Source organism: Orycteropus afer, unplaced genomic scaffold, assembly GCF_000298275.1.
Source record: "Orycteropus afer afer isolate SDZICR_OR568_19922 unplaced genomic scaffold, OryAfe1.0 scaffold00098, whole genome shotgun sequence".
Taxonomy (NCBI): domain Eukaryota; kingdom Metazoa; phylum Chordata; class Mammalia; order Tubulidentata; family Orycteropodidae; genus Orycteropus; species Orycteropus afer.
This window is the reverse complement of record NW_006921685.1, coordinates 10,137,248-10,164,050: the sequence shown is the minus strand read 5'-3', so window position 1 is coordinate 10,164,050 and position 26,803 is coordinate 10,137,248. Positions and strand designations below refer to the sequence as shown.

Here is a 26,803-nt window from a genome sequence, read left to right as displayed (position 1 = left end):
ACTTACGATTTTATTCACTGAATTCTTCATGTTATTCTTCATGATATTCTCAGGTTCATTCTTCCTAAAGCCACATACTGCAAATGCATGAAAATCTGGAACTGATATGTTTGCCTCATAGCATACTTTTTGTGTTTCTAGGCTACTGTTTATTTAATACATTGATTATGAGGCTACTTTTATTTTTCACTGAACACAATTTCACATTTTGTCATCACTTAAAACTCAGAATTATGCAAAAAGTGTTATTATCTTAAAAATAAAAACATATTGATCGATAAAGTTATCATTTATTAAGTAACTGCTTTTAGTTTTATACCTGGAAATTCTTTGTAATGTAATTCTGAGGGAAAAAAAAGTCTACTGTAGTCTTTGAATAATAAAACAATTTTAGTCTTTACAGAATATTTTCAGAAGTTAATAGTTGGTTATTATTATCTGTCTTGTTCCATTTCATTTAAGACAGTGCTATCTATTTCATTTTTAGGGGAGCTCATATTGATGTGCGTAACAAGAAAGGGAACACTCCATTGTGGCTGGCAGCAAATGGTGGACACCTAGATGTGGTTCAGTTATTGGTACAAGCAGGTGCAGATGTGGATGCAGCAGATAACCGCAAGATAACTCCTCTTATGGCAGCATTTAGGAAGGTAGAGGGTTTTATTTCCCTCTCATTCACTTGGATGTTTTACATAAGCTCTAGGAAGTGCATAATGATTACTGAAGGCTTTCATTTTATAATTTAACAGCTATGAGAAAAGTAGTAAACTATGCAAAAATTTAATCTATTGGCATCATTGGAAGGTAGACACAAATTTCTCAGAAAATCGTTAATATTCATCATACCACATACTAAAAAGCTGTTAAAAGTAGTATTTTCAAAATGTAGTTACAGTCTTAACCTTTCAGAGTATAGATCCAGTTAAGGGTATTACAGAATTCTCATACTCCATGCAGGAAGACACCATTTGATTCTCAGCCAGTGCACATAATGCACAGCCACCACCCATTAGCTTGTGCATTACTGATGCTGAGGTTTCAGCGTAACTTCTAAAATAAGACAAGAAGAAAGGGCCTGTGATCTTCTTTTGAAATTCCTCAATCCATCATAAAGTGGCACAGGACCCCCTGTTTTGTTCTGGTATTCATGGGGTTGCCATTAGTTGAAAGTGCATTCAAAGCTATTTAATAACAACAATTGTAGCTACTTACTTGTATGTATGAGAGGGTTTTTTTTTAATACATTTTATTGAAATATAATTTATGTACAGTGAAATACACAAAACTAAGGTCTTTTTACTCCAGTTATGTTGATTTTATTTTTAATATTTTGTCACAAGAAAAAAAGGAATTAAATAATGAAAATCCGACTGGCTGATATTTGAAACTATTCAAGATCAGTATACCACATTTAGAAGTAATGACTTTTGTGAAAATGAGAAGTGCATTTCTCTTTCTATAGTACGTAACACAGACTGTGTATATATACTTTTATTTAATGATTTGGTTGATTACTTTGATGTAATTTTTATTTTTAATGGAAAACAGGTTACTCTAAAGGATCATAATTTTGAGTTTTATCATGTGATATATGTAGATAAAATTCCCTGTAGTTTCTAAGTTGTTTTATTGTATTGAAAAATTCTGATTTACAAATGACAAAAAAATCATCTCTTCTTTTTCTTTTGTTCTTTTCCCTTTTGTTATTTCACCTTTTCACTAGGTATTTCAGACTACTTAGCCACTGATCTTTGTTGACTTTCATTTTTCCCCTCACCAGTCAAACATAATTCTCATAGACTACCTACCTCTTTTCCAAGCAAGGTAGCAAATCATTATCAGTTATCTTCGTAAACATTTTCACTATATCGGTATCCTGCTCAAGACTTTTTCCTTCCTCTCCATCTCTGAAATCACTTGAAAATCACTTGTAATCCAATCCTAGCTTGGTATTTGAACTTTGCCATTATGAATCTCTCATGTGTACAGGCTTGTTCTCATTGTTTTGTCTCTTCCTTGTCCCTGTGCGTGTATGTTCTGGAATGTCCATGTCCTTACTCCAAAATTACTCATTCTATGGCTTTAGTTTAAATTCCCCTTTGTACACAGGCTCTTTCCATTCTGTTTTGCTCACATTTAGCTCAAATTGAGATATCTAATAATTTTATCTTACTTTTTCAATTAGACTTTGTCCTAAGAACAGTAAAAGTGCTTATTTTTTATATGTTTTTGTATTCATTCTTTTTTTTTATTTTCTCACTAGCTACCATGTGCAATTGCAGTGGTTGAGATTATAATGTTATGTAGGGCACAAGAGTTCCCCCTCCCCCAAAAATATGTAATTTAATAGGAGAGATAAGATCTATACACAAAGCCAGATAACCTTGAGTTGTACGATATAAATAGTTGAAACCAAGTGCTTTAGAAGTTCTGGAAGAGATCATCAGAGATTGATGCAAATGGTATTTGAGCTATTCATCAAAAAATGTTGCTGTTAAGGTGTTGTCAAGATGATGCCAACTCATAGCAACTCTCTATGACAGAGTAGAACTGCCTCATAGGGTTTCTGGACTGTAATTTTTATGGAAGTAGATTAACAGGTCTTCCTCCCTCGTAGCTACTGAAGGCAATATAATGGAAACTAATAAAGAGTTATTTATGTCAGAATCGACTCATGATTGAGTCGTTAGAGCAGAACTCAGTCATAAGTTGGGGGCTACCTATATGTGAAAAGGAAGACCTAGAATGGTAGAGAAAATACATTAAAAATAACTATTTATGGCTTACTTGGGTTAGTGAGCAGTAGTGTATGTGAAAGTAGACTGGAGAAAATGGAGGGAGCCTCTTGAATGTGAAGAATCTATGTATTTTCAACTTTAATTCTCGAATCCGTTATGTTATAGTGAGTAATATAATCATAGCTTGTGCTTTAGAAAAGTGCTTATCTTTCATACTCCATAGTACAGTGCTATGCATTCTTTTCTTACCTGAACAAACAAAATTGTTACTTCTCTTTAATGAGTAGACTTTATCTTTAGAGAGTTAGCAACAAATAAAAGTTACTTTTTTTTCTTTAGATGTATCTCTACTTCTCTTCAGTACTAATTTGTGGATTATGTTATTGTTCATAGTGGATTTGAATTTTATGCCAGAGTATTGATTATTCTGCACCTTTTTAAGGGTGGGTTGGGATGAGAATGTAGATTTAACTTAATAGAACCAAAGCCCTCCGCTTTTTTAAGATAGAGTAAAAGTCTTTATAACAGCGATACTAAAAGAATCTTAGTTAAGGCTGACTGTGTAGACTTACTCAGTCATACTGGAGTCTGCTTTCACTCTGACACTGATACCTATTTTTCAGGGTCACGTGAAGGTGGTGCGCTACTTAGTCAAAGAAGTCAATCAGTTTCCATCAGATTCTGAATGTATGAGATACATAGCAACCATCACTGATAAGGTAATGTTCAAATTCATCACACTATACTAGCTAGGGACCCATTTGGTTTGAAATACATGTCCATGTTAAAACAAAAAAACTTAGTTTGAGAAGTAAATGGTGGTTACATGTTAAATTTGATTTATCTAGTATTTGGGAATGAAGTATGCTGTTTAAGAGACTTGCACATTATTTACTTAATGAAGCAATAAAACATTCTGTATGGTAGGATTACTTTATCTTTAAATAGTACTTGAACTAATTTGACTTTTATGTGAACATTAAATGTGATAATAGCAAATATTCTTATTATCCATTAGTGCTGTCATCATGTTTATCTAGACAGATACCTATTCTGAGAGACTGATAAGCCCAGTGGAATTTATTATTATTGCTAAGCAAAAATGAACATAGTCTGTTAGTCATGGGCAAGAGAATTCTTTTTTTTCTTTTTTAATTGTGATTTGGGTGAAAATTTACAGAGCAAATTCACTTTCCGTATAGCAGTTCACATACACTTTGTCTCATGACATTGACTGCAATTTACCACAATGCACCAGCTCCCCTCCCACTTCCTCCCAATAGTTACTTCTTCCCTGTGTCCATCCCTCCATGCACTCCTGCCCCTTGAGCTGTCTCCCTGTGCATAAACAGCCCTTCTTTTTCCCACAGTTGTTCTTTCCAAAGAGTGTATCTACCTTAGGTAAATGTTCAACTCATATGCCTATCTTTTGTTTGGCTGGAAGCCACCGGTGTGGGTTCAATTCCAGACCTGAAGGGCAGCTAGAGGCTGTAGTCTCAGTGGTTCCACCAGGCTCTATCAGACCAGCAAATCTGGTCCCTTCTTTTTTTTTTCTCCAAATAATTTTTGAGTTTTGTTCCACATTGTTCTCCCTCTTTATCTAGGATCTCCTCTAAGTGGTTGACAGTGGTAGCCAGGCACCATCTAGTTGCAGGAGAATTCTATTAAGGTGTTTAACATTTTATGAAAGTTGGGGTAGCTGTCATCACAAGAATGATTTTTTTTTTTCCTGGAGAAAATAGGAAAGATAAAATAAATGTTTACTAGAGAACTGATTGAGATCTTTCTCTGATGGTGTTTTTTTTTTTTTATTAGGATTTGGGTGAAGATTTACAGAGTAAATTCACTTTTCATACAGCAGTTCACATATACTTTGTCTCATGTCATTGACCAAAATTTACAATGCAGCAGCTCCCCTCCCACTTCCTCCCCATAGTTACCTCCTCCCAGTGTCCATCCCTTCACCCTTCATACTCTTCGAGAGGCCCATTGTCTGCCAACCCTGTATATGATCTTGGATACACTCTCCATTTAGACATACATAATTGTTTAGCTTGTTCACCCATCTATCCGTCCCTATACCCATGTTTGCTTTCATTGACAACTCAGTATTGTATTTACAAAGGGGTTCATATTTGTTGTTTGTACTGCCCATGTAACTCTCTCTGTCTTTCTCATCCTCAATGCTGCCATATTGGTCACTCACATTTGGTACATTGCCCTTCTCTTCACCCAAATCAATATTTATCTCTATCTATCTAACAGCATTCCCTCCTCTTCCCTCCCACCCCTGGTAACCAACAAAGAAAATGTCCTCCAATATATAAACCTTTCCTTAACTTTCACAATAACGGACTAATACAATATTTGTCCTTTTGTGACTGACTTATTTCGCTCAGCATAATGTCCTCCAAGTTCATCCATGTTATGCGGTGTTTTGCAGATTCTACATTATCCTTTAGCGTTGCATAGTATTCCATTGTGTGAATGTACCAAAGCTTGGTTATCCATTCCTCAGTTGTTGGACACTCTGATGGGGTTTTGATTTGTGACTTATACTAATAAATGAACAGAAACATTGGTATGTTCTTAAGCTAGAATCATAAATGCCTCTGAAAATGAAAAGATACTTCTTAACAAATGTAAAAATGTCTTTTTCTGTTATGTTTTCTCAATAGTTATTACATAATAGAGATCACCTTTTCCCCATAGATTTTGTTAACATAGTTGTCTCATGCATTTGTCTGCCTCTTGTTTCCTCTGTGAAAAAGCATTTATTTGCAGCACAGTTTTGGGGGTTTTTTTGGTAGGGGTTGGGTAGGGGATTTAAAAATAAGGCTTTTGTCCTTAATAAAGAAATAATCTCTTTGCTGTCATGAATTGTAAGTATCTGGGTCTTTGAGTCCTTTGTAAATGGTTCTTGCACATGAAGGTGTAGCGACAGAGCTTATGAGAACAATTCCTTCCAAATGAATATTTTTCAAAATCTTAAATGGATTTTCTTTGTTGATACTGACCCTTTACATTAGCACCATTAATCCCTTGACATATATTATTGCAGTTGTTTGCTGTATGATTTTCTGTATTCCAATTATAGGAATATATAATTTTAGTTTCCAAACTGCCATTCAGTGTATATTATTTTGAAGAATAGCAGAGACTCTTTGCTTGTGTGTTTGTTTTTTAAAAATATACCATTTAAATTGTTTTTGTTTACATCTCTATTTTAATTTTTCTACCTTGTCAGTGATCCTTATTGCTAATGTTTTAATAAATGTCTACATGTTTTTAGGAATCTCTCTAAATTTGATTTGCTTTTGAAGCTGGAAACATCTTAATTTTCTATTTTAGGAGATGCTGAAGAAGTGTCATCTTTGTATGGAATCAATAGTACAAGCCAAAGATAGACAGGCTGCTGAAGCAAACAAAAATGCCAGTATTTTATTAGAGGAGTTAGACTTGGAAAAGGTAATGATAATTTTTACATATGAAAACTACCCACTTTTTTCCCTCCTGCTTTTTTCTCCAAATTTGTAATCTACTGGTTTATTTTTTTACCATTTTGTTTTTCTTTAAGTTATATATAAGGACTTTGAAAGTTACTAAAATAATTTCCTTTAAATTAAAATTTTATTGTAGGAAGCACACAGATCTGTAAGTCAGAAAACATAACTTGAAATTCTAGATTTTAATTTTATCTTTACTCATAATTGGTTAATCTCCATCTAAGTCAGTAGTTACTGATCCCAGACATTGTAATTTACTGTCAACAGATTTGTCAGAAGTACCAATTGTATTCACTACCAAGCCATAGAGCTAGTGAAATACAACCACTTGGTGGAATGTATAATGTTTTAAATGGGTGACTTCTCTTGTACTTTTCTCTTTCAGGCAGACAACAGCATCACTCTCATCTGTTCACATGGGGAGTAAAATACTCCAAAACAGCATATCCCTACATATCCCTAATAACTCTGTGCTTTAGAACTTCATAGAACCATAGTAGGAGAGGAATTGATTGGCAAAGAATATTATAGAATGCATATTCTATATTTCATTGTTTAGAAAAGGTCAAAATATTACAAAATTTAGCATATACTTTTAAAATTTATAAAGGACACATACAATGATCCTCTTACCTTTTTTGACTTGTCAGGTCCATTTTTTTACTATATGTACTAGCATTATTAAGCTGTATGTCATCCTGCATTTCTGAAAAATATTTAACATTGGAAATTCTTATTTTAAGAAAATTCTGGCTTAGGTTTTGATTAAATTAAACCAACTCCTCACTTACCGACTGTCTCAGTAGCTGACATTTTGCATTAATGACACATTTCTGGCAGTAAAGAATGCCAAAGTCCCTGACTGGCCGACTTGTGTGCACAAAGCAAGGAAGCTCGTTATGTAGTATTCATTGCCCAGGAGAGGAGAAGAGGCACAGTGTCCCCAAGTTGCTGTGTTGTGGGAAGGGGCAGAGAGTAGGGCTGGTGGGCACAGGATGCTGCCTGGTAGTTCTTATGTGTCCATAAGGGCTTGAACATGGGGCAGCCGCCACCATTGTCATGAAGGTCGGCTACTTTCATTGCCATGGAAGAAGCAGGACTCTGGGGTCTCGCCCCAGCTCCCTGCCCAAAAGGGCTACAGGGGTGGGTCAGGAACCTTGAGATTGGTCATTTGGGGGCCTAGGGCCCACTAGACACCATATCAGCTGTTTAGCACCTATATAGCCCCTATGCTTCCTCATTGCCCTCTCCAGGGCAGGGCAGGGTGGGCTACTTGGGAAGGGATGAGGTCAGTAGGAGAGTGGCCACTGATAGCTGCAGTGTAAGGATAAGGGCAGAGGCCATCCTTTGGCCTTCAGGGCCTCAGAGGACACTCTGGATAGTCAGTTTTCATTGGTATTGGAACACAGTGTGTGCAAGTGTGGTAGGGCCATCCATTGGGAGGTGCTCAGCTGAGGAGCCGGTGGGGAAATCAGTGGATTTCCTTTTTTCCCCGTGGTACCCAGGCCTTCCTGTCCCTGAAAAAAATCACCAAATGCATTTTGGGGTTATTGAGAGGATGCACCAGGGCTATTCGTCCTGAAAATATGTTGAGCATTGAGGGTAGAAGAGGAAGAGGACTCCAGAAATGGGGGGAGAGGTGGTACTTGGGCCATCTTGGCTTTGGAATGCTGGGTGGCCCTCCTCTTGGACTGTGGTGGTGGTTGAGTTCTGAAGTGGTGAAGGGGAGGGGGAAGCAGTGGTGGTGATATAGTGGTGGTAGCTTACCTCAGCAGGGCCCCAGACTTTCATAGTAGAGGAGAGGTGATGGGATCACCATCCATTTTTGCATAACATCGATTTTCACATAATGACCTGGTGTTTGGGATGTAATCATGTCAATATAAGGAATGGGTGTAAAATGATTTTTTTTGGGGTGACCATTTTAAAATTTTAAAGAATGGGAATAGTTTGAGGTAAGATGTTATAATCACCATTATTACATGACCCAATTTCATTTTCATCTAAAAATATTACTTTTGGTAGCATAGTGGCTAAAGCACTTGACTGCTAACCAGAAGGCTGGCGGTTCAAACCCACCAGCCACTCCTCGGAAGGAAGGTTGGGCAATCCTACTTCCATAGTGATACTGCCTCGGAAACCCAAGGAGGGGTCGCTATGAGTCGGGGCCGACTCGACGGCACATAACAACAACAACAACATTATACATTAAGAGACCATATCTGTCAGGAGTTAAGTAACTTGCCTAAGCTAGGCTAGTCTTTGAACTTTTTTTTTTTTTAAATTCTAAAGCCCATTTCATTGTTGAACTTACTCTGTATCTTTTAGTTTTTTCATTCTAAGTGCATGTAAAGTATGTATGGTTTTTTTTTTTTTTTTCATTTTTAAGACCTTATTTTTAAAGGTTAGAATCTCTATGTAATAATTATTTCATGATCATGTTCCATGTATCATTTTTATAAATCTAGAAAATGATTGTTCTATAGCTGATACATTGATCTCTGTTGTTAAATAAGATCTTTAGTTTTTTTCATTTCTTAGATGCTTATAACTGACATAAATACATTTGAGAATTTACTGTGTACCTTTGGATTACAAAGGGAGCCCTGGTGGTGTGCAGTGGTTAAGTGCTTGACTGCTAACCAAAAGGTCTGTAGTTTGAACCCACCAGTAGCCCTGTAGGAGAAAGGGTCTGGCTATCTGGTTCTATATATATAAAGATATAAAGACACATCTTTATATATATCCTGTATATAAAGATATAAAGTTTAGGAAGTACTACTTTGTCCTATAAGGAGCTCTGGTGGCATAGTGCTTAAGGCATTTGACTGCTAACCAGAAGGTTGGCAGTTCAAACCCACCAGCCACTCTGTGGAAGGAAGACTGGGCAATCTACTTCCATAAAGATTTACTGCCTCGGAAACCCAAAGGGAGTCACTGTGAGTTGGAGTTGACTTGATTGCAGTGTGTTCTGTTTTTTTTTTTTGTATACTCTGTCCTATAGGATCATTAGCCACTCCTCGGAAGGTGGGGCAGTCTACTTCCATAGTAATACTGCCTGGAAAACCCAAGGAGGGGTGGCTTTGAGTCAGTCCCGACTCCATGGCACATAACAACCACCACCTTGGGTTTCCAAGGCAGTATCACTAGGGAAATAGATTGCCCCATCTTCCTTCCAAGGAGTGGCTGGTGGGTTTGAACCTCCAGACTTCTGGTTATCAGTCAGGTGCCTTAGGCACTATGCTACCAGAGCTCCTAACAAAAATAGGAACGTTGTAAGTAGGAATTGACTTGATACACAACAACATGGATTGCGAAAATAGTAAGCAACTTTTAGGAGATACCCTATTTTCAGTCAACTACTTTTTTTTTTTTCTTTCGCTATAGTGTGCTCATATTAAACTGAAATATACAGAGATAAATAAAGAAAAACGTATGCCAACATTATAAAGTAACTAAAGTTAATAAGCCACTCCTTGGAAGGAAGGTTAAGCAATCTACTTCCATATTAATACTGCCTCTTAGTAATACTGCCTCGGAACCCAAGGAGGGGTCCCTAGAAGTTGGGTCTGCCTGGACTGGACTGACTCAATGGCAAATAACAAGGACACCAACAAAGTTAACAATCTGGTACAGTGACTGATAAGGAGCCCTGGTGGTGCCAGTGTTTAAGAGCTCTGCTGCTAACTGAAAGGTCTAAGATTTGAACCTACCAGTAACTCTGCAGGAGCCGTCTGTCTTGTAGGGTCACTGTGAGTTTGAATCTTCTTGAAGGCAATAGGTTTGGTTGTTTAATTTTCATAGTGACTGATTTTCTTACCTCTGTAATTACCTGCAAAGTCTTGACCTTATCTTCATTAGTCTGCCTCTTGGTTACTTTGTTTCTCAAAACACTGAGAACACACCCTTGCCCTTGAGAACTTTTGATCTTCCTGTGTCCTCTGCTTTGAATGTACTTTCAGCTCTCCTCATGTTTTAGTCTCTTCTCACCAAAATCTCTTCCTACTCTCCTTTATTTTTCACTTCCTAACATTCTAAATGTATTTTACTTTGTTACATTGTTTGTCTCCACCACTAGAAGGTGGACACCACAAAATAGTGCTTGCTCTATAATAAGCACTCAATAAATGTTTGTTGAGTGAATAAATTTATAAATGGGGATGGTGTACTTTTTCAAAATTCGAATTCATGCATACATATTACTCTAATTCTCTCTCAGTTACTGATGGATATTGTCAATTGATAGTGATTTAAGTAGCTGTTTGCAGTTTTTTTGTTGTTGTTGTTACTATAATGTTGTAATAAACATCCTTATACCTAATTCTTTATATTTTGTTGCTTTTATTTTTCCAAATAAATTTCTTCATGTGGGTCAATGTATTTTTAATTTAGTGGATAATTCTAAAATATTTTCCAGAAAGTTTAACACTGCCACCAGCATTATGTGAATGTTATTTCCTGGCCTACTTGCTGACATTTCTTAACCTAAAATTTAAGGGACGTAAAGAGAAACTTCCTTCAAATGTCATTTTATATTTTTCCATATATTAACACTCAAAGCTCGTACATAATTCCTAATCATACGTTAATTAGATGTAAATCAGTCCTCCCATATGCACTGTGTACATTCATAGACAGCTTTGAGTAGGGTGCACAAGTAGATAGAATTCTAGTGTAGTTGTTGTTGTTGTTATTTGCCATCGAGTCGACCCCAACTCATAGTGACCTCTCCGTAGGAATGCCCAACCTTCCTTCCAAGGAGTGGCTGGTGGGCACTATGTTACCAGAGCTCCTATTCTAGTGTAGAGGAGGGTATTACTTCTACTAGAAAGATTATCAGATTGACATCTTAGGGCTTGTTTCACTAATTTTTAAATTGCGATTAATGTCCTAGAAAATGAACTTTGTCTTTTGAAACATAATTCTGGTTCTATCATTTCTGATGGAAGAATATCACTGGAGTTGATCTTACCTGACTTGCAGTTCTGCATGGGAAACTAATTCCCTATGGCAAAAAGTTTTTCATTTGATTAGCTTTTCTGCACTGAAAAGTTGGTTAACAGATTTTTGTTAAAACTGCTGTTAACCATATTAATCATATTCCCTAATACAGTAAACATTTGTTTATTGAACATTGACTATGGAGAAGAAGACTGGCTCTGGAATAAAGTCAAAGTATGGAATCATCTTACAGTTGATTGCTTGTTCCTCTCTGTAAAAACACTGAAAACACGGCTATGTTTTAGCTGCTACAATTCGTATTATTGATGTGCTTTTTTTATTTTCTTCTTTTGGAAATACATGTAACAAATTGTTTGCCTTTTCAGCATGCTTCATGTGTACGTTCAATGACATAAGTTTATCATGTTTTTCAACTATTACCATTAAACCAAAAAATACTAAACTCAACTGCTGTGGAGTCAATTGCGACTCATAGCAACCCCTTCTTGAGTTTCCGACGCAGTATCTCTAAGGATGTAGATTGCCCAGTCTTCCTTCTGAGGAGTGGCTGGTGGGTTTGAATTACCAGGCTTCTGGTTAGCAGTCAAATGCCTGAGGCACTGCACCACCAGAGCTCCTACCATTACCCATGTCTAAATTTTCCCATCACCCTTAACAGATGTTCACTGAGTCCTAAGCAGTGAGTCCCCTTTTTCCCTCCCTTCCTCTCTCTTCTGGTAACCACTAATAAACTTTGGTCTGTATATATACCTGCCTTTCCTAAAAATTTTATATAAAGGATCGTACAATATTTGTCGTGTCCTGATTTCACTCAGCATAATATTTTTAAGAATCATCTGTGTTGTAGCATGTACCAAGACTTCATTTCTCTTTATAGCTGAGTAATACTCCCTTTTATGTATGCATCACATTTATTCATTTATTTGGGCAGTTTCTACCTTTCGGCTAACAGTACTTTAATGAACATTGGCATTTGTTACAAGTATCTTTTCACATTTCTGCTTTAAGTAATTTTGGATGTGTATTTGTCGCGTTTTTGATAAAAAAAAAATATTTCACCCTCTCTGTTTCATTTCACCAGAAGGCTGGCGGTTCACCATCAGCCACTCCTCGGAAGGAAGGTTGGGCAATCTACTTCCGTAGTGATACTGCCTCGGAAACCCAAGGAGGGGATGCTATGAGTGGGGGCTGACTCGACGGCAAAACAACAACAACAACTCTGTTTCATTGCTTACTGTTTCCCCACTTCCCTTTTCTTTATAAACTTTTATAACCTTTAGGGTTTATTTAAAAATGTTCCTGCTAGTTATTTCCAATTGGATGCTCTGCCATCATTTGAAACTTTTAATGTAATCCTGCAGGCTCTGTATCATACATTGCTGTCTGTTACCAGTTTGTAGCTAGGGTCGTTGGAAGTGACTCAACAGCACCTGACAACAACATCTTTCCAGCTTTACCCCCACTAGAATTCTAACTTCAGCAATCCTGCAACACTACATTCTCTGATTCATTTATGCTACCATCTTTTCATTGTCATTTGACCCGTCATGTCATTTCTTCCACTCCTTATTGTCCTTATTATTCCTTAACTTTGAGGACTAATTTTACTTCAAATGTATGCCAGTGAACCCTTGAATGTTTCCCAGCAGTCACTATATTTCCCCTAAGTTTATTTAATTCCTCTTATCTAGACCACTAGGCGCTCTGGTGGTATGGTGCCTAAGGCGTTTGGCTGCTAACCAGAAGGTTGTTGGTTCAAGCCCACCAGCCACTCCGTGAAAGGAAGATGGGCAGTCTACTTCTGTAAAGGTTTACTGCCTGAGAAACCCAAAGGGGGTCTGTATGAGTCGTAATCAACTCGATAGCAGTGAGATTTTTTTTCGGGGGGTGGGTATCTAGACCACTGTTTCTTGTTTGTAGGAGCTGTCTAGTTGTTTTTGACTCATAGCAACCCTATGTACAACAGAATGAAACACTGCCTGATCCTGTGCCATTCTCAGTCTTTGCCATGTTTGAGCCCGTCGTTCTAGCCACTATGTCAGTGCATCTTATTGAGGATCTTCCTCTTATTTCTTTTACTGAACCTCTACTAAGCATAATGTCCTTCTCTAGGGGCTGGTCCCTTCAGGTAACATGTCTAAAGTATATGACACAAAGTCTTTCCATCCTTGCTTCCAAGAAGTATTCTGTCTGTGCTTCTTCAAGACAGATTTGTTCATCTGGCAGTCCATGATATATTCATACTTTCTGCTTTATCCTCAGACTTCTAATCATTCCTCTTGCCTTTACTCTCAGTTGATTACCTTACTTCCTACATCAATGAGAAAACTGAAGCATTAGAAAAAAATTTCCAAAGATTTTACCTACTCCATCTTTCGACCCACCAGTATTTGCGCCCATTATTGTTGTTAGGTGCCGTTGAGTCGTTTCCGACTCATAGCAACCCCATGCACAGCAGAACCCATTATTACTACTAAATAAATATTTTTGAAACCAGTCCCTCCATTTGTGCACTAGGTCCTATCTGCTCTCACTCAAGAACATTGCTGTGGCAATTTTCTTTCTTCTATATCTTCAACTTTTTACCCTTTCTGAATCATTTCCGTCAGATTGTTTTTCCATCTTTAAAAGAAAAAATGCCTTCTTTCAGCCCATTCACGCTCTTGCTACAGCCTTCAGCTACAGACCCATTTCTCTGGTCTACTTTGCAGCAGTACTCCTTGAAGGAATTGTCTCTTAGCTGTCTCCAGTTCTTCCTTTCACATCTCATTTCTGCCAGTCTCTTACTCCCACGGTTCCATAGAAATTATACTTTGGAAGTCTCCAGTGACCTTCATATATCTGAATCCTATGATTACTTACCTTTCCACTCTTAATGTTAGTAAACCTAATGATGTTTCCAAATTGAACTCCTGATCTTTAGTTCTCTTTGGTTCCTCTGCTTTCCATTGTGTTGGAAAATCTTGTTATCTTTGCTTTAAAAATATATCTAGAATTTTAATTATTTCCATCACTTCTTATTCTGGTTTAAGTCATTTAATATCTCTTACCTACTACCTAAGGCATTTGACTGCTAACCAGAAGGCTGGTGGTTCAGACCCACCAGCCACTCCTCAAAACTCAAGGAGTGATTGCTATGGGTTGACTTGACTGGATGGCAGTGGTTTGGTTTTTGGGTTTGGGTTTTTTTTTATTGTCATTGCTGTTGCAGTAGCCCTTTAACTGGTTTCCCTGATTTCACTGTTGCTCTTACAGTTTGTTCTTTACATAGCAGACAGAGTGATCCTTTTAAATTATTTAAGACAAATTATATCAGTCTTTTGTTCAAAACCTTAGAGTGATTTTCAGTTTACCTCAGAGTAAAAGATAAGGCTTTGTGAGGCATATAATCAAGGCTCATGATACTCATTTTCTACTTTTCTCAGACAAACTAATCTACTTGAATATACCGGGTACGATCCCGCCTTAGAACTTTTGTACTACTGCCTGTTGTTTTTATTTGAAATACTTCATATGCTTCAGAAGTTTTTTTTAAATTTCACCTTCATTAAGTTTTCCTTAAACTTCTCTGATCACCTTATCTAAAATCAGATCTCTGCTAACTGGTACCCCGTATACACTCTACATCCCCTGCTCAAATTTTCCTTTTCTACATTGCACTTACCACCTTATAACAAATTACATAATATATTTACTGATTATGTTTATTATCCTCTTACTCCTTTCCCAACCTTCTACTAAAATGTAAGCTTCTTGGGATCAAGGATGTTTTGTTGGCTTTCCTGATGAGTGCTTAGACTAAAACTGTATTCCCTTCCTTCCTCTAGTATTCCTTGATGTCTATTTCTGTTACTGATATTATTACTCATTATTCAGAACAGAAATCTTGATGTCACTTTTGGCTTCTCAACTTACCATGGCCTCTCAATCCTACATCCGTAAGATGAGTTAACGTAGTAAATTAACTTCGACCAGGGCCTGGCACATATGATGTCCTCTATATATCAGCTCTGTAAGTATCACCATCACCTTTGATTCAGCTTCAGCTCTGAATTTGCGCCTTTCATCCTGCCCTCACAGTGTTAGCATTTATTATCTGAAGCACTGCAGTAGGCTTCTTAACAATCTCTCTGGCTAAATGCCTTTGCACTTCATCTTTTGCCTTTACTCTAATCCTTCTCTTCAGTATAAGTTTTCCTCAGCTTCCTGTAGTTCTCTGGAATTGCCTTACTGCTTCCTCACAGTCCTTCAGTGCCATTTCTTCATTGCATTAAAAACCAAATCAAACTCACTGCCATCAAGTCAATTCTGACTCATAGTGAGCCCATTAGGTTTCCAAGGTGGTACAACTTTACAGAAGTAGATTGCCCCATTTTCCTTAAGTGTATTGGCTGTTGGGTTTGAACAGCTAACCTAATGGTTAGCAAATGCCTTAGGCACTGAGCCACCTGATGCTGAAAATTCAGATCCCCATCAGTCTGTTTCTATCTTATCAAAGATCATCACTAACTGTAGTTCTCTACTCTCACATACCCCATTCACTTTCATATATCCAAATTTGCAAATGATAGGTCTTTAGCCTGGACTATCTTACAAAGTTTATCTCTGAAATGCCACTTCATTTTATGAACCCACAATTGGAAATCATCATTTTTCTTTCCACTTTTGTAATGAGGTTATTCTGCAATTTGACCCTTTTCCTGAAGACCTCTACCCTTTCCCACATATATTCCAAACCTATAGCAGTGTCTTGGTTAGGGAAATGAGGCCTAGCGATTGTATTTTGTGAGAAAATATAGGAAGTGAGATGAAACTTCTAATCCTGTTTCCTGTACCTCTAGACCTACTTGAGTATTCATGGCCTAGTTTTATGTTTTTTGGGTTTTTTCATCTGTTTTCTTTGGGATCAGTTAGGACTCCATTATCTTCAGTTTCTGGTTTTTCATTACCTCCTACCCTGTTCTGGTGGCATAGTGGTTAAGGCATTTGGCTGCCAACCAGAACGTTGGTGGTTCAAACCTACCAGCCACTCTGCAGAAGAAACATGAAGTAGTCTGCTTCTGGGGAAGATTTATTGCCTTGGAAACCTAGTGAGGGTCCCTGTGAGTCAGAGTTGACTCAGTGGCAGTGAGTTTGATTTTGAGTTTTAAACCTCTGCCTACAATTGTGATAACTCCATCCTAATGAAAGTTTTTCTTAAAAATTAGTAATACTTTTCCCTTTGTACAGATATCTTAAGAAAATAATCTGTATGGCTGTTGATTCTACTTTTTACATTTTTAATCATTCCTCAGTCGTGAACCATTTGTTGTCTTCCCAGCCACTTCAGTGAGGTAATCATGGTTGAGGTCACCAGTGGCATCTTAACTGCTAAATTCTGTTAGCTTTTTTCAGTTCATATGGACACTGACCTTTTTACATTACTTACCAGTGTTGACCTTGCATTCTTCCCTGAAACACTTCTCCCAGTGGAGCTGCTTTCTCCTGATTGTCTTTCTGGAATGCCTTCTTTGCTCCTTTGAACTCTTGAATGTTCTTCCTTTTAAATATTGTATATATTCATTTTTTTCTCATATTCTCTCCTCCACAACACACATATGAATTTTTTTTTTGTTTTGAAAGACCAAGGAGCTCTGGTGGTGTAATGCCTAAGGCATTTGACTGCTAACCAGAAGGTTGGTGGTTCAGACCCACCAGCCACTCTGGAAGAAGACTGGGCAGTACTGTAAAGATTTACTGCCTCAGAAATCCAATGGGGATCACTATGAGTCGCAGTCAACTCGATGGCAGTGAGTTTGGTTTTGGTTTAAATCTGTATCTAAGATGCTCTTGTGGTACAGTGCCTAAGGCATTTGACCGCTAACCAGAAGGTTGGCGGTTCAAACCCACCAGCCACTACACTCAGGAAGATAGGGCAATCTACTTCCATAAAGATTTACTGCCTCGGAAAACCAGTGGGGATCACTGTGAGTCATAATTGACTCAGTGGCAATGGATTTGGTTTTTGGTTTAAAATCTCTATGTATAGATAGACAGTTTTCTAATTCTGCATAGTCTTTGCAGTCTCTAGGCCTTGTAGACTTGGGGTCTTTCTGTAGCTATAAACTGGGCCTTCTCTCCAGGAAGATGTAGTTTTTCTCTTGTCGTTAGTTACCATTAAGTTAATGCTGACTTACTGACCCTGTGTATGCAGAGTAGAACTGCTCCATAGAGCCAGGCATGTCTTCTGAAGTACCTCTCCAGAAAACCAAGCCAAACTCATGGCCATCACGTTGATTCTGACTCATAGAAACCCCTGTTGTGTTGCCAAGGCTGTAAATTTTTACTGACGTCAACCTCATCTTTCTTCCACGTAGTGACTGGTGGATGTGAACTACTGAACTTGTGGTTAGTGGTTTTAACTAGTAAATTACTAGAGCTCCTTATGAGTCACCTGTCAAAACTCACTGCCATTGAGTTGATTCCAACTCATAGTGACCCTCTTTGGGTTTCCAAAGTGGTAAATCTTTATGGAAGTACATCTCCCCATTTTCTTTCCATGGAGCAGCTGGTGGGTTTGAACCACTGACCTTCTGGTTAGCAGCCAATGGCCTTATCCACTACGCCATCAGAGATCCTTCCAAAAACCAAACCAAACTCACTGTTACTGAATCAATTCTGACTCATAGTTGACCCCCTTTGGGTTTCCAAGGCAGTAAATATTTACAGAAGTACATTGCCCAGTCTTCCTTCCAGGGTGGCTGGTGGGTTTGAACCACCAACCTACTGGTTAGCAGTCAAATGCCTTAGGCACTACACTTCCAGAGCTCCTTCGGGCCTGGTAATTTCTGCCCCACTTTTTAGAGAGTCTGAGGAGTTAGTAAATATAAGGGATTATCAAAACACCAGTTGTAGAGCTTCAAAATTGAGAGGATAGTAAATGCTTAGGCCTTTGGGTGGATCTCCAAAGAATGATAACCCAGACTCATCCTGCTTTTGGCAAAGGGTCAGCCCCAGGGGACTGAAGGTCTTTAAAGATGGAGATATTTTCTTATCTAAGACCCGCCCACATCCACAGTCCCCAGACCCCACCTTCACCCACTTAGGCCAAATGGGATTATATACCACACCTAAACCATGGTCTGATTTTTAATGCTGGTTTTTGTTTTTGTTTTTTTTTTTTTAAGTTATGCCCTTTAGAATACCACTTAGCTCACAGGCAAGTTAAAAAAATTGAGCAAAATAAAAAATCCATCCTGGCTGACCCCAGAACCTCAGATAACTTCATTTGTTATTTTGGTTCCCCAAAGCCATTTCTGGTACCTTCCGTGAGGCTTCTCTACCCAATCAGACATTATGGAGATAATATATCCATTTCATTACTCCTAAGTCTTAATTGGAAAGGCTTACTTTACATACAGCCACTGTTGTTGCACTGGTCCTGTCCATCCTTCACCCCGCTTCTACTCCAGTTACTATTATACTTACCCATTCTGTCAAAATTAGAGCTGCGTAGGACACTCACAGGCTTCCCTTTTAGTATTGCAGGCAGAGAACAGAGCAGAAAGCATGTTTTCTGAGGGCAGGCAGCTACTTCCCAATGAAGAAATGAGCTGAGTCACACAGGCTCAGTTCTGTCTTTCAGACTCTCCAATCAGATGTTACTCCTCCCTTATTTGACTGCTAACCACAAGGCTGGTGTTCAAACCCACCAGCCACTCCTCAGAAGGAAGGTTGGGCAATCTACTTAAGCAGTGATACCAAAAAGAGAGATAAAGTAGTATATTTACAGAACTTCTAAATGGTGAGGAAGAGAGATGCAAGATCGAATGGACTGTTCTAAACGTGTGGAGAAAATTATAAATTACAGGATAACCTCAAAGAAAAATGATAAACTTTCACATTACAATAATAAAGAGGGCCCTCGGAAACCCGAGGAGGGGTCTCTGTGAGTTGAATCTGACTCCAGAGCAGTGAGTTTGGTGTTTGGTTTTAGATGAAGTGGAGGTCACCAATTACAGTTTTCTTCCTTTCTAGAAACGGCTTTAAACTGGAGCTTGGTGCCTTTCTGGGGGAAGGAAGACTTTCTAGATTGTACTATGCCTGCAGTTTCTAGATCTTCAGCTTCCATATGTATTGCTTCTAAAAATGGATTTTCCTTAAACAGTAACAAAAACAAAGCAGTGTCATACAGACTGTATTGATCTGTTCCCTTTTCAGGAACAAAAGCCTTATCTCTCTTTCACTAGAATATAATTACAGTGCATTGCCACAAGGTATAACAACTTTCTTCAAAGTAGGTGAAAGTTCATGTACATCAGTGTAATTTGAAAGGCATTGTTCCTCAAGGAATGTTGTTGTTATGTGCCATCCAGTTGGATCCACTCATAGTGACCCCTCTTTGGGTTTGGCGGGGGAGTGGGGTATTACTACAGAAATAGATCACCCAGCCTTCCTTCTGAGGAGTGGTTGGTGGGTTTGAACCATCAGCCTTCTGGTTAAAAGTCAAGTGCCTTAGGCACTATGTTAACAGAGCTCCCACTCAAGGAATAGCTAGTAAAAGTAAAAGAATTGAAAATCAAATCAGACTTTTTCAAAGGAAAAAAAGTCTGATTTAAGAGATTGACTGTGAGTACTGGTTTTACTATTTATGATATTGTAGACATTTTCCATAAATTGAGCGTCATTGTTAATGATCGTTTAAAATGCACATAAAATATACAGAACACCAGATTCTTTGTTAGGAGCATTGGTGGCACAATGGTTTAGAGCTTGGCTGCTGACTTAAAGGGAGCCCTGATAACACAGTGGTTGAAGTGCTGGGCTGCTAACCAAAAGATCAATGGTTTGAACCCAGAGGGAGAAAAATGTGCAAGTGATTCCATGAAGATTACAACCTTGGAAAGCCTATGAGACAGTCTTGTAGGGTTGCTATGAGTTGGAATTAACTTTGGCAACAAGTGGTTGGCTTTTTGCTAACTTAATGGTCTGTGGGAACCTCTTTGTCTGTGGCCCAATGGTTAAAGAATTTGAATGCTAGCCAAAAGGCTGTTGGTTTGGACCCACCAGCTGCTCAGTGAAAGAAAGAAGATGTATTTCTGCTTCTGTAAAGATTTATAGCCTTGGAAACCCATGGGGCAGTTCTGCTCTATTCTGTAGGGTTGCTATGAGTTGGAAGCAGCTAGATGGCAGTGGGCTTTAAAGCTCTGTGGTTCATTTCAACAGCCAGCTGCTTTGATGGAGAGAAGACCTTGCTATCTGCTCTCCTAAAGATTAAGCCAAAACCAAACCTGCCATTGAGTCCATTCTAACTAATAGAGACCCCCATAGGATTTCCAAGGCTGTAAATCTTTATGGAAGCAGACTACGTCATCTTTCTTCCATGGAGCAGCTAATGGATTTGAATAGGAAACTCTCTGAAGCAATTGTGTGTCATATAGCCTTGCTGTGAGTCAGAATGGACTCAGTGTTAGACAGTAACATTATATGCAGGGAGTACAGAGTTTAAAAAATAATTTAGAGGGCATACAAGCAGGAGTTTGAAGAATATTTTTCTAATTTATGAACCAAGGAAGAAAATTTAATGATTAAAATGGTGACACAGTGACATAGTTGACAAAGTGGCTGCAAAGGATGGTCTCATGCATAGGCTAGGATGGTGTAGGACCAGTCATTGTTTCATTCAGTTGTGCTTAGGGTTGCTTTGAGTCACAGCTGTCTCAGTGGCAGCCAGCAACCACAACACAGTTGGATTTTTGAGGAATCTGGGTGGCCCTAAAAGTTACACACTTGACTACTAGCCACAGTGTTGGTTTGAACTTACCCCGAGGGTATAATAAGATAGGCCTAGCAATTTACATCTGAAGGGTCAGAGCCTTGAAAGCCCTTGTTAATTTATTCATTCATTATTTTCTTTGTATTTAATGCCATTGTAGTCACTTTTGCAGTGAAGATTATTTAACATGCATTTTTCACTAAAGGTAGTCCTTTTCTAGAATAATTTCTTAGGATAAGCAGTTTGTAATTTTGATAGGAAGCTTTTACTTTCACTAAAATGAAAATATTATTGCCCATCAGCAGTGTAGGAGAGAAATCAATTTCCAAAACTATGCCTATGTGTGATATCTTTAGCCAAATTGAACCAGAAAAACAGTGTCTTAAAATTTATATTTCTTTAATGATTATGAGGATATGCATCTGTTTATCATTGGCCCATCTTAAAATTCAGTTGTCTTTTTATCATTGTCTTCATCTTGATCTTTTATAATTACTCTTATCTCTTTGGAGTGCTTTATGTATGATTGTGATCAAAAAAATCAAAGTAGGTGGTTTTCAATTTTATGGTGTCCTGGTTCACCTGTGATAAAATGACATTGTGTGACAGCTTTCTCCAAGGGTATGTTCCAGTGTTATATCTCTGTTTTATTGGTCTTTTAACAGTTAAGGGAAGAAAGTCGGAGGCTAGCTTTGGCTGCCAAAAGAGAAAAGAGAAAGGAGAAGAGAAGAAAGAAAAAGGAAGAACAAAGACGAAAACTAGAAGAAATTGAAGCCAAAAATAAAGAGAACTTTGAACTCCAAGCTGCTCAAGAGAAGGAAAAACTTAAAGTTGAAGGTATTTTTCTCTAAACAGTTATCCAGTTTGTTACCTGTAATAAATCCTAGTAAAAATTATATTTGTGTTAGTATCAGTCACTTAAAGTGAAAATAGACTTTGAAAGTACAAAACTTTTAGAGTATTTATACTTTTTGCCTTTATTGACTCCCCCCCCCTTTTTATTATTAAAAATTTGGAGCCTATAGACAAGTAGAAAGAATAACACCTGAGTATCCTCATTGTAAACATTTTAACATATTTGCTTCATCTTTTTCTCTAAATATACATATGTATTTTATGAGTTACTTTAAAGTGTACTGAAGATATTCAGATATTGTTGTTGTTGTTGTTATGTGCCGTCAAGTCAGACCTGACTCATAGTGACCCCTCCTTGGGTTTCTGAAGCAGTATCACTATGGAAGTAGAATGCCCCATCTTTCTTCCGAGGAGTGGCTGATGGGTTTGAACCGCCAGCCTTCTGGTTAGCAGTCAAGTGCCTGAGGCACTACATTACCAGAGCTCCCATTTGGATATTACATCTAAAAAAATTAAAAGATGATTTTAGGTGAGGGTATTGTAGGAAGGAACTATTGGCATTTAACCACCAAATATGTATACAGTATTGCTTTTTTGTGTTTGGGTTTTTAATGTTAATTTGGAAAATTTCAAACTACAGACAAATTTTAGGATTAGGACAATGCAAACCTGTGTGTCATCTAGATTCTTACTTGGTAACATTTGACACATTTTTGTGTCTGTCTTTCTCCCTCCCTGTCTTTTTTTGTTTTTTTTTTAGGAGAAGTTAGCATATATAAGCTATATGTGTCATGTGAAATCATCTCTAGGTACTTGATTATGTATTTACTAGAGAAAGGGCAGGAGCTCTGGTAGCATAGTGGCTAAAGCACTTGACTGCTAACCAGAAGGCTGGCGGTTCAAACCCACCAGCCACTCCTTGGAAGGAAGGTTGGGCAATCCTGTTTCCATAGTGATATTGCCTTGGAAATCCAAGGAGGGGTTGCTATGAGTTGGAGCACATAACAACAACAACAACAGAGAAAGGGCAGGAGCTCTGGTAGTGTAGTGCCTAAGGCATTTGACTGCTAACCAGAAGGTTCATCAAACCCACCAGCCACTCCTTGGAAGGAAGTTTGGGCAATCTACTTCCGTAGTGATGCCACTTCAGAAACCCAAGGAGGGGGAATTGGATCCGACTCTATGGCAGTGTGTGTGGTTTTTTTTTTGGTTTTAGAGAAAGGACATTAATTTACATAACCACAATAACATTATTATATCCAAGAAACTTAAATTATCCCCAAAATATCCCTAATAACCTACCTACTATACTTTGGAGGGGACTTAGGAATAGTGTGTTCTTAAGACTAGAACTTTTGTATCCACCTCATTACCAGTGAAAGCTGGAATGACTGATGATTTTATGTCTAGTTGTAGCAAGTAACTCTTGGTTTTTGTTTTTAACTTCTTCAAGTACTTGACGCTAAGTATGTTCTAAGAGTACTTAAAATTTGCTAATTCAGTATTCCTGCCTTTATAGATGAGCCTGAAGTCTTGACAGAGCCTCCAAGTGCCACAACCACTACTACTATAGGTATATCTGCAACCTGGACAACTTTAGCAGGTTCCCATGGTAAAAGAAATAATACTATAACTACAACCAGTTCAAAGAGGAAAAACAGGAAAAATAAAATTACTCCAGAAAATGTTCAAATTATATTTGATGATCCACTACCAATTTCATACAGTCAGCCAGAAAAAGTGAACGGCGAATCCAAGAGCAGCAGTACCAGTGAGAGTGGGGATAGTGATAATATGAGGATTTCCAGCTGCAGTGATGAAAGTAGTAACAGCAACAGCAGCCGGAAGAGTGACAATCATTCACCAGCTGTGGTCACCACCACTGTGACCACCAAAAAGCAGCCATCAGTTCTGGTTACATTTCCAAAGGAGGAGAGAAAATCTGTTTCTGGCAAGACTTCGATAAAGTTAGTTCTAATTTTTATTTTACTTTGCATTATATCACTCGACTTCTAACCAAAAGTATGGCAGTTTGAACCCACCAGCTGCTGTACAAGAGAAAGATGTGGCAGTCTGCTTCTGTAAAGATTGACAGCCTTGGAAATTCTATTAGGGCAGTTCTACTCTGTCCTGTAGAGTTACAATGAGTCGGAATCCAGTCGCTGCAAACAGGTTTAGTATCTTCATTAAACACTTTGTTGCTGCATTTTTTAGTATAACAAGCAAAGTAGCAACTTGCAGAGGACTTATTTTGTATGGCAAGGAAGGCATAATTTTATTTGAAGAATAAGCTATTTTTTAGATTTTGTATTTATGAGAGAGTAAATGATTTTTGCTGTATTATTTTTTCTTTTTGATTATTAACTTAGCTATGAAAAGTACTGATTTTGGCTTTTGCAGGGATTATTGATATGATTCAACTATGGTAAATCTGACGCCTAGAGAGTGTCATTGTAAAAAACTGGCCCTTCATATTACGCTAAGTACTGAAAAGAAGTGAAAAACACAGTCCTTACTTGTTCACCATATTTAATCTAAACATAAATAAAAGAATAAAATTATGTAATAGATTCCCTTTATCATTTTAAAAATTCTTCATCTCTTCAATGTTTAATGCACTTCTCCCTTCTTTGTAAAGATTGTCAGAGACTATCAGTGAAGTGACCAGTAATTCTCTGTCCACTTGCACAAAATCTGGTCCATCTCCCCTTTCCTCTCCAAATGGGAAGTTAACAGTAGCAAGTCCTAAACGTGGACAAAAACGGGAAGAAGGATGGAAAGAAGTTGTAAGAAGGTGAGTGATTGTTTTTTCTAGCTATTTTCTCTTTCTTTATATATGCTGTATTTCACAGTAAACTGTTAAATTCCTCCTGCTTTTCCAGACTGGTAGCCCAAAACTGAATTTAGCCAAGATGACATCATATTTTATATGAAAAAAAAAAAAAAAAATCTTACATCAGTACTTTAATTGGGAGAGTTTACATAAAAAGTTAGGTACTTGTGGTATCTGATTGGTCCCTGTAGATACTGGAGTCTGCTAAAAACTTGAGCTAAGGTTGTAGAGTGTGTCTTATTCAACCTTATATTTGTAGAGTTCGATATCTGGTAAATATTTAAGGAATTAATACATATTAGTTTTAAACTATTGATCTAATCCTGCTTTTATAATTATAATGTACATTTATTTATTTCTCTCAGGAGTTTTAGGATGGAAATATTTTACTTGGATTTTTTAAAAATAATTTTACATCAAATAGTATGATCACAGCATCCCAGAAACCAAAGGGTACAGTAAAATGTCACAAACCTAGAAAGGATGTAATACATAATAAGTCTTAGATCGCCTATTTAAAAAAACTTACTAGAAATTCCATTAAAATATTAAACATTGAATTTTTGAAACAAGAGTTGTAATGAAACAAAGTTAGCACTGTTAATCCCACAGTGTACTGTACAGAGTTTTTTTTAGTCATTATTTTGGACCAAAGCCATCCTCCCTTTTTCTCTTTCTCACCTATATACTCATTGACATATACCCTCTCTATTATTTAATTGAAATCAGATCATCATAGTACTACTCTTTGTACCTACAGTAAGGTAATTCTGTTTTCCTGCAGTCTTTTTATATTGTGGTATGAAAAGAAATTAGTAATTAATTTGGAAATGATGCTGACTAGCTGATTATTATTTACTCTATGGAGAAAAGAACTGTCAAGTAACTCAGTTGTATATATAAAAGGTCAGGGATCAGACGTACCTTTTAAAACGTAATATAATGTGAATATTTAATATGCTATTCTAAAATTGACTGATTATCATTATTACATATTTGGCTGTTTCTTATTGTTGAGAATTACACTGTTTTTCTTTTCTAATTTAGAATTTTCAGAAATTGGTATCTACTTTTCTTCAATCTGAATGTTTAAGATAATAATGTAGTTTTGCAAGTGTTCGATGAGTTTTGCTTTTTAAAAAATTTTGGTAGGAGTTTCTCTTTCCTCATACTACTACATCCTGTATTAAATTTCCAAATTTGTAGATAATTATTTTAACATCTCTAGAAAAATGTAGGGAAATAATGAAATTTTAGTAGCATCTTTTCAGTTAGATATTAGAGAATAAAAAGAAAATGTGAAGAAAACACCAAAAGGTCCCCAGAGGAAGCCTTTCTTTAGACTTCTCAGGCTAAATTGGCTACCCCCACCTGTATGCCTTTAAAATAGCCTTATTAGCCCACTCATGATTTGATGTTGATTTTTATTATATAGTGGCTAGATAATCAATATATACAGACAGGAATCATGCCTATCTTACTTGCAATTAGTATTTATATTAACACAGTACCTGTCTGTCTATTAAGTGCTTCACAAATGTAAGTGAAGAATGCAACATCAACAAAATAATAATAAAACAGCTTTACATTATCTGAGGGAGAAGAGGGTAGAGAATGACTGCCTTACTACTAATGTGTACAAGGTCCCTTTGAGATATGTTAAAAAGTTTTCTGATATTCAATTTATGATAATGGTTGTACAACTCTTAAAAGATACTTGAAAATTAAATTGTATACTTAAAATGGGTGAACTTTATGGTATGTAAATAATAACTGTAAAGCTAATAGGAAAAAAAATATATAAGAGAAATGAAAGTCAGGTAAGGAAACACAGAGTCTTTGGTAATATAAGAAATTATGGTAAAGCTTCTAATTTATTTACTTTATGCATTTAATTATTGATTCATTAGCTCAAAATTATTTGTTTCTCCCAGTTGTCTTCTATCTGTTCACCTTTACTAAGAATAGGTAGAAGAGGTTTGTTCAATAATAATCTATTGTATATGTATTTAAAGAAACTTGTTTCATTAATACTCTCACTTTAAACACAGCCACTGATGTTAATGACTTACCTTAATTTAGTTTTGCAATTTCTGTTTTTAAAAGGTCAAAGAAAGTATCGGTTCCATCAACTGTGATATCCAGAGTGATTGGA

The 26,803-nt window shown here is 37.2% G+C and overlaps 1 protein-coding gene across 1 annotated transcript in view; it reads left to right on the top strand.

Moving 5' to 3' along the window:
• Positions 1-26,803, top strand: part of ANKRD17 (ankyrin repeat domain 17) — a 294,287-nt gene that overhangs the window by 211,709 nt on the left and 55,775 nt on the right. The window contains 7 exon segments of the mRNA XM_007942797.2: positions 488-650; positions 3,362-3,457; positions 6,090-6,206; positions 21,626-21,797; positions 23,335-23,782; positions 24,454-24,609; positions 26,755-26,801. Of these exon segments, the coding sequence (XP_007940988.1) occupies positions 488-650; positions 3,362-3,457; positions 6,090-6,206; positions 21,626-21,797; positions 23,335-23,782; positions 24,454-24,609; positions 26,755-26,801 (1,199 nt within the window).